The sequence below is a fragment of the Galleria mellonella genome, unplaced genomic scaffold, assembly GCF_026898425.1.
Source record: "Galleria mellonella isolate WM207_F2 unplaced genomic scaffold, CSIRO_AGI_GalMel_v1 utg33, whole genome shotgun sequence".
NCBI lineage: Eukaryota > Metazoa > Arthropoda > Insecta > Lepidoptera > Pyralidae > Galleria > Galleria mellonella.
In genome coordinates, this window is record NW_026442079.1 from 12,733,022 (window position 1) to 12,746,393 (window position 13,372).

At 34.4% G+C, this 13,372-nt stretch overlaps 1 protein-coding gene across 1 annotated transcript in view; it reads right to left on the reverse strand.

Moving 5' to 3' along the window:
- The window catches only part of LOC113520502 (DNA-binding protein D-ETS-3), a 116,701-nt gene that overhangs the window by 44,433 nt on the left and 58,896 nt on the right, over positions 1–13,372 (reverse strand). Inside the window, exon 5 of the mRNA XM_031911523.2 lies at positions 5,040–5,111. Within this exon, the coding sequence (XP_031767383.2) occupies positions 5,040–5,111 (72 nt within the window). The remainder of the gene's footprint in view (positions 1–5,039; positions 5,112–13,372) is intronic.

Here is a 13,372-nt window from a genome sequence, read left to right on the forward strand (position 1 = left end):
TATTTTTATAATATTAATATCGATAGGTATCATAGAGTACTTAGATAATTTATAGTAAAATATTTGCACATTACAATGAACTGGTTGCATAGACTTCATAATAAAGTTTTGTAATAATAATTCTATAAATATAATAAAGGCAAAAGTTTGTGTTGATGGATAGATGAATGTTTGTTACTTTTTCATGCTAAACTACTAAATTACTTGAATGAAATTTAGTACACAGTTTGGTATCCTAACTTAGTACATCATCATCATTATATTTGCTGTTACCTGTCCATTGCTAAACCTAGGCCTCCCTATAGACTGTTATAAGGAACAATATACACTTATACAAATTGATTCATTATGCTATAGCAAACGTTCTCGTAAACCGGTCACGTATTTAGAGAAGTAGGGGTCACTTAACTTGAGTTCTGTAGTTAATGAAAAACTCTTCGTTACTGGATCGGAAAAGATCCAGCCAAATTTATTTGAAGCACATCGCGGCAAATACAAAGTACCGTTGGGGTCCAAAAGGTTACCAGGTCAATGAAGATATCAATAACTATTAGCAATAAACATCACGTGTCGTGTGTTGCCATCCCAATTAAAAATAATAAATAAAGATTATTTCCAACAAAAACATCGACTTCAATTGTGTAATAAACCAATTATTTTAATTTCAAAACTAAACTACTAAACGGAATTAGCAGCGAACTATAAAAATGGGTGAAAGATCATGGAAAGGTCGCAGTGTTATAGGTTTCTCTGTCTAAAAAAGCCCATCTTTCAATTATAATAATAATCCATTTTGATAAAATTTCTTACGCACTAATCTATAAGCTAAATCGATTTATATGTGACGTAGTTATACATTAAAAAAAAATACAACCGAACTCAGAGCCTTTTTCTTTTAGTAGTCGATTAAAAAATAGATTTTCAGTTTGAGTTCTAAAAACGAAAAATCACTGTATACAAATAAAAAACAGTTTTAATTACGTAAATAATAATAGAATAATAATAAACGTTTTCCATCTGTTAAGGATTAAAAGGAGGTTTAAGATGTGACATATTGTATTTTTTTTATTATGCAAAGCTATCGCGTAACATACAAAATTCTTGTCACTTGCATCGAGCTACATAGGGCGAGTAAAACTGTCAGCATGTAAGCTGCCCACTACTACCAGTTCTCTACAACTTTGATGTATCTATGGTATTATTTTAAGTGTTTCATTGTATTCAAAAAAGTTGTGAGATAAAATAAATAAACATTATTATTCCAGACAAATTATCATATTGAAGACTAGGCAGTATGGTCTCCGACCTTAGCCTGTTCCACGATGGAACAAACATACTAAAAAAAAAATATAATTATTATTACTCCGGAGAGTAGTGAAGAGCGCCTTTGATGTTGAAGATAACCTAGAGGGCGCCTTGAGTAGATATATAAAAAGATATGAAATAAATCCACATACATATATCCATTGTATTAGCTATATTGTAATACGCTATCTGCAGAAGTCTTAGGAACTAGTAAACGAGGTCTTGGCTTTAAGAAAAAAAATTTTTTATACAACTTAGAATGGCAAGCAAGGTAACGGCCCACCTGATGGAAAGTGGTAACCGTCGCCTATAGACATGAGCAGTACCATGGACATAACAGAGTATACTGTTTCGACCATGATATGTCCCCCATGTGTTGCCATTCCTGAGGACTCGGGTATTATTCCTCTGTACCCTGTAAATTCACGCCATATCTCATCCTTCAAACCGAAACACAGTCATGTAAACACAACTGCTTCACGGTTGAAACACGAATGGGACAGAGGTACACAAGCAATCGACTTTTGTACAAAGTCTGTCCAAAATTTGTACAAAGCAAATCCAGGAAAAAACAGTCAGTATGGAATAGATGGAAAACAAATAAATAATGCAAAGAAAAAAAGCGTAACACAATTTCTATTAGGTTATCGCGCAGCTCGAAGTTTATAGGAAGAACTCACTTCCTTATTTCCTCGCCACCCCCAACTTGGTAAATGTCGTTATTTCTAAATCTATTTTCTGGTATTTCTTAAGGTGAAACGCAATAATTCAATCATACGAATTTACATTATTGTTATTTTTAGGATTCCATACCTCCACAGGAAGAAACGGAACCCATATAGGATAGCTTTGTTATCTCTCTGTCTGTCCATCCTGTCAAGAACTTTTTACTTAGGAAAGCGTGAAGGTACCAAGTCCACGGCTGAACATAGGCTTTTATAAATTAATTTAATATTTTTCTATATCAGGCATTAACTGTCCACTGCTAACGCTGTTTTTCCCTTAAGAGGAGTTTTGCTAGTAGTTGTCATGCTTGGCAAGCGGGTTGGCAACCGTAGTTAGGCTTTCGAAGTTTTAAGAGGTACGCTGCTGTCCATCCCTCGACCATTAATTACAATACTGGAAAGTTAAAAATGTTTACACGAATCTGTTTACTTGTAAATTTTCCTGTGTAAATTAAGATAAAAAAAATATATAATATATATATATTTTTGTGTACTAAAGTAACTTGTGTTTTTAGGTCAACTAAATTTCAATTAAATTCGTCCAGTCGAAGTATGATTGAGTGACAAATATCAAAACCTTATCCCGAAATATCTTTAGAAAAATGTATAACTTTTGGTCAAGTTTTCTTATAATATTTTCATAGTTCTACCTACCTGTGTGTTATATATGTAAGCAATATCGATTTAGAAAAATGGTAAGTATTATTATATACAAATTCAATATAGGTATAAGACAGAATAGAGAATTATTATCCTCAATCTATGGAGTAAGTGTACTATTGCACGGTGAATGCTCAGTTAGGGAGCGTTCGTCGTGGAAAGAGAACGGTTCTATTCTTAATCTATGGAACTGCAGAAAAAAATATCTTTCTCGCAGTAATTAATCTGAGATTTACTCAGATTAATTACTGCGAGAAAGACCATAGACTTAGTATAAGGTATAATATACTTTATAATCTAAGTGAAAGACAGTTATTATTCTTAATCTTAGATTCGAATCAAATTCAAACCTATGAATTTTTTAAATTCAGAATTGAGGAGGTTCGAACTACGCATCGGACTGTATTTGACTAGCTTAATTAGGTAAAATTACCATACATATGTTAGAGTCCCTTATAATTTTAGTATGGGTTAATCGACTAATTAAAATTGACGCAGTTGATTAAACAATTTCATTCAATTTTGATGTCCGCTGCAACAATACGCTTAATAAGCTAAAATGATAAAAAACGTAGAAAAAATTACATCAACATGGTCTTTTATAAATGTATGCAAATGAGGTGTTTATGACGAATTGCCATAAATATGGGTTACAATAATAGATAATTTAAAAAATGACCTCTCGGTGTAGTGTTGGCAGTCACACACTTATTAATGGTAGCGGAATTAAACAAAATAAATGTAATTAAATAACCAGTGACTTGGACTTCCGCAAGACATACACCTAGTTTAGTAGAATATTTATATTTTGATTTATATTTAAAATTAGTTTAGTTATATAGATTATAAGTTTAAATTATTATATTGTTAATTAATGTTTTTTTTTAATCGGTGATAATGGAATGGTATCCCCACCCGCGCTATCGGTATACACCGGCAGAGCACCAGTGAAGGATGATAGGTGAGTATGAAGCAGGTCAGTCAGCCCATCGTGATGAATTCAACAAGAATTGTTCACGATGGTTTCCAGGGGGAACCACGTCGGGGTCGACCTAATAGGGAATATTGCTAGCAATGGGGTTGTCAAACTCCATTGCTAACAATCCCTATCCCCCCACCGATATTCTGTTGTGGCCATTTATATATTTCAATGTTGCTGTAATATATTAAAATGGTCAGTGAAATTGTCAACATTTGCAATTCCCGAATGGGAGCGATCCGTGGGGGAGCGAGAAGAATATGTTTGAATACAATGGAGTCGAGACACAAACATGCCTTATGTGCCATGGGTAACTGACCGTGGACAACAAACAGAAGCGGCACGGCACGACTGTTTGGTTACCGTCCCTTGCTCGCGTAATGGTCGAATAAAATTTATAGTTCATTAGGTACAATCGAGAAGTCTCTCGACTTGCACGAGGTGTTTCTTTTTTTTTGTTGTTCAACACTGATCAATAGAATCTAGATAGGACGGCTGCCTAGAACGTTTCGGTAAAAACGCCCGATCGGTTTTTTTTAAATGGCGCGTTTTAAGGAAACTATGAAATCATTATTTCATTTATTTATTTATTAGAATAGATATAATATTAATTTAAATAGATTGAATTACAAGTTGTTTTTATCGTCAGTTTTTTATGATTCTACTGCTGGGTTTGGAATATTGCTGGCTGCTGAGATGAATCCGCGAGAAACACAACAGTTACTCTTTTCAAATTAAGTACAAGATAACTAACATAAATATATAGTATTGGTACTGTGACTGTAATCAGCATTAATATATGTTTGTGTATTATTAAATGTAAAAAACTCGTAAACAAGTAAACATGAGCAGACCAGTCTCAACAAGCAACATCCGTTCACGAGTATGACGAATTAGTTAGCCATCATTGTGACTGATCTGTCACTGAATCTGAACTGTCAGGATGACTCTACTTTCAGACTTCTCGTACGGTATATAATATATATATATATATATATATATATATATATATATATATATATATATATATATATATATATATATATGGTTTCAAGATTTCGCGTGAACAAACATTTTGACACGAGATTTTTATATGTTAAGATTAGTAGACAGATAAGTATCAATTTTTAATCATTTACTTACAAAAAATACAATAAAGAGTTAAATAATTAAATAAATAATTTTTAGGTTGCTAAGTTTTTTTTTTTACAGTTCTCCACATATCCGTCAGTATTCTACGACTATGACGATATGTGGTCTTTGTTTTAGGGCTCGGTATGCAAAGTAATAAGATGGTTACATGAAATGATAATGAATAGAGATTGATATTAATTGACACACCACTACGATGTGTATAATTATTTACTGACCTGGTTGACGGAGATGCGTGTGCGCATCGAGTGTCGATTTCGACATGGCCGATAACGAATTGGTGCCATAGCCTGTAACAAGAAAAGAATAAGAATTAGACGTTACATAATTACGATTGTATGTTGTATGACACAAAAAAAATCTTTTTATGCAACTTAGAATGGCAAACAAGCTGACGGCCCACCTGATGGAAATTGGTAACCGTTGTCTTTACACATGAGCAGTATAACAGAGTATACTGTTTTGCCTATGATACTCCCCCCCCCCCATGCGTTGCCATTCCTGAGGACTCGGATATTATTCCTCTGTATCCTGGAAATTCACGCAATATCCCACCCTCCAAACTGAGACACAGCCATGCAAACACAACTGCTTCACGCTAGAAACACGAATGGGACAGAGGTGCCTAAGGAAATGACTTTTGTAAAAAGTCTCCCTCTGGTATATGTGTATGTGAGTATATTCTTTAAGATAAAAAAATAATTATCCAAATCGGCTTGCAAATGACGGACTTATAAGGTAAACAAACAAAAAAAATTCAACCGAATTGAGAACTTTCGAAAGTTTTGGAGTCGAATGAAAAATTGTTGAGGGTTCATGTAAATAAGAAGTCTGATTTGAAAATAGTAAAACATAGCATAAACTAAAGTGTCTATGGTAGGTATATAAAACAGATATAGTAATGTCCCATAGATAGAAGATTTAAGGACAGTATTATTTAATTAAAATAACTGCTACAAATGATTTTTATTTTCTATTTTTTAAAGAAATAAAATTTTAAAATATCGAAAAGGCTCAAATTTTGATAAATCGTATTACAACATTGTAGCACTTTGGCACTAAATGTTAAAGATATAAATTAAGGTATGATATAAGGATAGAAGGATAGAAATGTAAAATTTGGATTCCAGCAATAGAAATAATAACAATTAAGAAATTGGAATCAAGTGTTCTAAAGAATTCCATTGCCCCGTTCAAATTATAGAAAAAATTGCATAATTTTTAATCCATCGATTCGTCTTATTACTGTCCTGGTAGGTATATCTATGTTTTTTGAAACAGCCAAGTGCAGAATAGGGTAAAATGTTCAAAAAAAAGATATTTTTTTCGAAACAAACGTTTACCAATCTCCCATCAATTTGTTGAACTTCATTTGTATTAAGTGAAATATGGTACAATAATACAATTTTCTCTTATTGTGCTTTAGAAAAGATTGTATAAAACAATCAGCCGTCAATATCGAATGGTTAAGGACAAAGAAATGGCAAATTACCGATTTTTCCAATCTCCACTCAATCACACCAATAATGCTATTATTCTACGTCGAAACAGTAATTGTTCATTCGAATTCCGACTTAAACGCACACGTTTAAAGGCCGGTTTTACTTTTCCAACGAGTTTTGGTTGAACATTGGGGGTACTTGATTAAAAAATGACGGGCATTGTTTTTTTTTTCTCAGACACAATTTCACTTGTATCTGCTTGCAAGTTGGCTTGGCATTGGTTACCAATTGATACCATTCTTAACCTCGGAAATCAATGTACCATCTTTCTTTTTTTAAATAAAAATAATTCCGCTGTTAGGACATTGAATATTAATATTTTTCCGTTTACTGAAGTTTTTAAAAAGGATCATTTTTTTAATGGATGAAGATGGAATGGCAACCCCGCCTGCGCTATTGGTATACGCTGGCGGGACACCTGTGGGGGATGATAGTTGAGGATGAAAGCAGGTCAGTTGGCCCATAGTGACCAATTTAACAAAAACTAACCACTATGGTTTCCAGGGTGGACCGCGTGGAGGTCGACCTGATTACTGACAATCCCTTTCCTCTCAAAAAGGTTTATTAAGTGTATGATTAGAAAATACAAGAGCGTCATTAATGATCGTAGATTGTTTTTACAAAAAGAAATATCTAACGACCCAGAGGAAGACTTTGTACAAAAGTCGATTGCTTGAGTACCTCTGTCCCATTCGTGTTTCAACCGTGAAGAAGATGTGTTTGCATGGCTGTGTTTCGGTTTGAAGGGTGGGATATGGCGTGAATTTACAGGGTACAGAGGAATAACACCTGAATCTTCAGGAATGGCAACGCATGGGAGGTACCATGGGCGAAACAGTATACTCTGTTATGTCCATGGTACTGCTCATGTCTATAGGCGACAGTTACCACTTTCCATCAGGTGGGCCGTCAGCTTGTTTGCCATTCTAAGTTGTATATAAAAAAAAAAATAACTACGATATAAATATCAAACATATGAGTCCCTAGAAACGACATTGCAGACACGAGGTATTTGAAGCACCGTTGTCCAATGCATCGTGCTTATTAAAAGCCATGTTTTATAACTCTAATATCTACTATCTTTAAATGTCGACACTTACAATTAACTAATTAAATAAAACAATTATATACGTGTTTAGAATAATCATTTGGACATGTGTAATTGATAAATTTTTGCTTTAAAAAAGGTAAGCCACTAACACGTGCTGAGACAAAATTTGCATGCATTTAGATAAGGCGAAATGTGTAGCCCTATTATTATTTAAGGGCATTTGTATCACAAATTTGAGCAAAAAAAATATTATTATTATTAATGAGCTTAGTGTCTCAGCGAAATCGTTTTATAATTAAACTACAATCACTTCATCAGAAGCATCACGTTCTATTCGTTGACAATATTGGCCATTATTCCTTCAGGGGGCTAACAGTGCCTCGGGCTGCGTCCCTGTCTATGCCATTTGAATTTGCACCTTACTACAATTGACATTCAATATATTTTCAATTGCTTTCGTATAGAGGATTAGATGCTCTTTGATGCTGCAATCAGATTTCACGCATTGTTAGCGTTGGAGCAACATTGTGGAAACTCTTTTGATTTTGGGTGTATTTTTGATTCCATGTCTTTCGGTCCTTTGATTTTTTTTCTAGGGTGATAGTGATTGTTTTCTATCGAGGGAGGTGATGCTACTTCATAATATTTATGTGAAGAATAATAACAGCTTTGTCCTTTATGACTTTGAATACATAATTCACAAACTGTCTGTTCGATTTTGTTCTCAGGATTGCAGTGAACAGTGCTAATGCCTTTCTTTATGTCATTACCATCATCTTTATCATCATATTAGTCGTCTACTATCCACTGATGATCATAGTATCCCAAAAGGGAAGTTTTGCCAATAGTCGCCACGTTTGGCACTCAGATTGGCATGCGCTGTTAGGTTTTGGTGATTTATTTTTTACATAACTTAGAATGGCAAACAAGCTAACGGCCCACCTGATAGAAAATGGTAACCGTCGCCTATAGATATGAGCAGTACCATGGACATAACAGAGTATACTGTTTCGCCCATGATACCCCCATGCGTTGCCATTCATGAGAACTCAGGTGTTATTCCTCTGTACCTTGTAAATTCACGCCATATCCCACCCTTCAAACCGAAACACAGCCATGCAAACACAACTACTTCACGGTTGAAACACGAATGGGATAGAGTTACCTAAGCAATCGACTTTTGTACAAAGTCTCCCTCTGGTGTATGTTCTAAGAGGCACGCTTCTTCACGCCTAATTTATAAGATTCAAGATTTTGGAAAAAGCATCAAATGCTTCTCTTTCAACCGTCTTCAAAAAGAAAGAGGTTTTCCGTACGGTTGTAAGTTTTATATTTGTTATGTCCTAACTCCTTCAGTTCTAAATCGATTTGGGAATTTTTTTATCTGAAATGAAAATAAATTTGAAACTCACAGATTGGTTTCGTAGAAATTCTATAAAAAACTGTTTATTTTTTACAATCAAAGTCGGTTTCTTTTGCGGAACACTATCTTTAGTTATTATAAACTAATATGATATTTAAAATACCATTGCATAAAAAAAAAGGGCATATATGTGCTCTCATGAGACATATTTTTGCCTATAGCTGAAGTCTCCGCTTCTTGAGGTGGGCATTAAAAATGATTGGGTTGGGCACGACCCACTCGGCCCCCTATAAATACGCCTGTAAAATAGATATCATTCGAATGTCCGTACATCACAAAGGGTAATAATAATCGGCTGTCTAACAGACGGAGGGTACCCCTCAAAAGTTTAAATTAAAGCTCGAGAGGCCGTCAGAACCACAAATTAGATATCTCATTACCCCTGATCAAAGGATTCTAACGCCAAAACTGTTTGCGGGGCGTCGGTGCGAGGTTACGTACTAGTGTTGTTTAATAATCGATAGTAAAACCATCGATTGTTAAGACAAATAATCGATTATAATCGATATTATAACATAATCAGTTATTTACAATTGAATTGGATTAGCGATCTACGTAATGGATACTATTAGGCGCCAATCATTATTGATGATTTAAAAATAAATATGTATTTATTCCATAGTATTGCTAAATAAATTACCCTTACCAGAGGGAGACTTTGTACAAAAGTCGTTTGCTAGGGCACCTTTGTCCCATTGCTGTTTTTCGGGTTGAAGGGTGGGATATGGCAGTGAATTTACAGGGTACCGAGGAATAATACCCGAGTCCTCAGGAATGGCAACGCATGCGGGACCCTCCCATCATGGGAGAAACAGTATGCTTTGTTATGTCCATGGACACTGCTCGTGTCTATAGGCGATGGTTACTACTTTCTATCAGGTGGGCCGTCAGCTTCTTTGCTATTTTAAATCGTATAAAAATACTGAAAATTTAATAAATCTATTTTAGCAAATTGAATGCTTTATCGTTTCTTAGTTTGAAAGATTTAATAATTGAAATAGATTTACAATAGGTTTAGTTTAGTTTGTAAATAAGAGATTGTAATCGATTATGTAAAACTTTATGGGATCACAATCGATTAATCGATAATAATCAGTTGTTAACAACACTATTGCGAACAGAAGAGTGTTGTAATAGGGACGTCAGATTATTGCTTGCAGTGCGAAACGCCTGCGGTGATCTGCTTTAAACAAACAATCAATTTCTACTTAGCATAACTCGAATATACAGGACGACAGAGTCGTGAGGTAACAAACATAAAGAAAATCGAACCAAATTGAAAATAAATCAAATTGTAATTATTCGCTTGCTACATCCATGCATGTAGCATGTAGCAAGCAAACGTATTCTAGTAATTTCCACAAAAATATATTTCAATAGTAATAAAATTATTATAAGTTCAACGCGAGGGTATTAAAACAAGTAAAAACGTGAAAGTAAGTCTGTTTGTTCCTTTTAACACCTTAACGGCTGAACCGATCGCTAAGAAATTTGATATACATAGAGTAGAGAAGAGCTATTTCTTATCTTGGTCTTTGAATATATGCCGGTCACGCGGACTAAGTCGCGATTAAAAGCTAGTATTAATAAAATTTTTTTTTTACAACACAGGGGGCAAACCAGCTCACCTGATGGTAAGTGACTACCGCTGCCCACGATCACCCACAACACCAACGGCATTGCAGGTGTGCTGCTGGCTTTTCAAAAAGGAATATGCTCTAATATGTTCGGGTTAAAAATAAAATTATAAAAATATGTTCAGAATTGTCGATGTTGTTTCTGATAGTATTATTTTGCAAGTCGGTAGGCGCTCGTTCGTTCGTTGTAGTATAAGTAAATTTTTACTTGAATAGTGGCTATGTGGTCCCGGCACAGAAAAGGCTACCCTTTCCTTTCTTGTAGGTGTCGTGAGAGGCGACTAAGGGAGGGCGAGAGACGGGCAGAAGCGTCCCTTTTAAAGCATTCCTAAAGCTAAACTGCGGTTGGTAATCCGCATGCCAAGCGTGGTAACTACTGGCAAACCCCAAGGGAGAGGCTTATGTTCAGCAGTGGACAGTTAAAGGTATGATATGTTGATGAATAAAAAATACTAATCCATGTAGCATCCATCATTCAATAACCCTTTCAGACCCAAGACTTTTTTCTTTCAGATTAAATATATTTTCGTGTTTTGGAGCCAAGCCATCTTGCCGGCACGCACGAGACTACTGCACCACCTAACAGCTAAAACGATTTCTTATTGGCTGGTTTAGAATCTCACTATCATGTTATTTCAGCTTCGTGCGTAAAAATGAATTGCGCGCGGTTTTAGAATTTTTTAAAGTTACAACTCACGCCCGTATCGTTCAGGTCTGAAAGGGATAAATAAAATTCAATTTTAAATTTCATCTCAAGTATTTCATAGTTACGTAACGAACGATCGAATTAAATTTTAACTCAAAACTTGTACGATTTATCGGATAATGTCTTAGTAATGCTCTTTTGTATTTATAGTGCACGCTTTCACAGGATACGTGGAGACTTGGATCAGATTTCATTTGATCGATGGCCACGTACTCTAATATTTCATCCCCGACTATGTCATTCGAAAAACACCACATTACGTGGTAGCGTGGTATTGTGTTACATTCTTAGTAAAATGTAGACATATCTTGAAATAAGAGTTATTTTCAAAAAATATAAAATCAGTGAGAGACAAACTAAGCGAGCAATTTTTTGATTCACAGATTGTTTGAATATCAAGTTAACCAGAGGGCGACTTTGTATAAAAGTCGTTTGCTTGGCACCTCTGTTCCATTCTTGTTTCTAGCGTGAAGCAGTTGTGTTTGCATGGCTGTGTTTCGACTTGAAGGGTGGGATATGACAGTGAATTTACAGAGTACAGAGGAATAACACCTGAGTCCTCAGGAATGGCAATGCATGGGGGTGTCATGGACGGAACAGTATACTTTGTTATGTCCATGGTACTGTTCATGTCTGTAGGTGTCGGTTACCACTTTCCATCAGGTGGGCCGTCAGTTTGTTTGCCATTCTAAGTTGTATAAAAAAAACTATTTATATTTAATTTTTACTTTGTATTTCATTTATTATTATTTTTTTTTCATTTCTTTTATTATTTTCGTTTATTCTTGTTTTTGTTGCTTCATGTGCAGTGGCTTTAATCTATTAAGTCACTATTTGTGAAAATCTATTCGTGGCTTAGTTTGTGTTCCTAGACTATATTTATTTATACTAGTGTAATTACTAGCGGTCTGCCCAGGATTTGCTTGTTTTTCAGCTGATAACGTAGGTTTCTTTTGGTAGAACAAATATTAAAATGGATTCAGGATTTTTTTTAGTTTATCCAGTATAAATAAGAAATCAAATATTATATTTTTATAATAGTTTAGTTATTTCCATTCTATAGTATTATTTATCTATTTATTTAAAATTTAATGCACAGTAAATTTCTATGTACATTTGGCGGACTTAACACCGGACGGTGTTCTCTACCGGTCAACCATTGGGCAAATTGAGAAATACGTAGGCGGTGCATTTTTTAATAAAGAAAAAATAAGGCAATACTTGATAAATTCACATAATATAAACATACACATAATATAATAAATAAATAAATATATACATACAATAAATACATACATATATAAATACATAAAATATTACTGTATTAAACAACTACAATATTTGAGCAAATAGTAATCTATGATTCAAACAGAGTAACCTGCAGGAGAAGCTTAAAGGGAAAGATATATATTATCAATACATATAATAAAATAACTGGTTGCTGTCTGTACGTGGAAAATATACACGAAGAATTATTATAGGGGGGCTTTATTAATGCAATAGAACCAAACAACTGATTTTTAGAACTTTTGTCTATTTATCTGAACGTTTGTGCACGCTAATCTCAGAAACGGTTTAACCGATTTGAACGTGGTTTCACTATTGCATTGCGGTTTACTTTATTTAACTTTCGGTGTTTGTTTTATTTCAATCAATTCATAAATTAAAAAGTTATATCAATCTAAAAAATCACATAAAAATGCTATAAAATAACCGATCAGTCGAATTGGCTGAAGCTTTATAAAGGTATTAGGTATGTAATTATCATTTAAATATAAAATACAGTATAAGACCGGATTCATGAAGAGTTCCAATTGAATAATGTACGGGAACTACATAGTTAGAAGCGGCAAACGCCGCAGGAAACGGCTAGTATTAAAATATATCTACAGTTTTCTCATATTAGATGAATTAGCTTCCCTATTGAATTTTTGTGTTGCTTAGCTTCGTATATAAATCATTTTAACCACCCCAGTAGGTATCTGAGTGTACAAAAACATTCTGATTTTCATTTTAAATTACAATCCTCTCTGTCTATCTCTTTATGTAGCTATATCTATCTCCTTTTCGCTTCAGAGAACTCAAAACAATAGGGTGCTTATGGTTTCCCTCCTGACGCCTGAAGCGCTTTTTCCTTTGTCACCCGTCTCGCTCTTTCCTGTTCGAAAATATATTGAGTGCGACGAGTGCGGACGATCGTGACAAAAGCCACTTTTAGCTAATTTTCGCAGC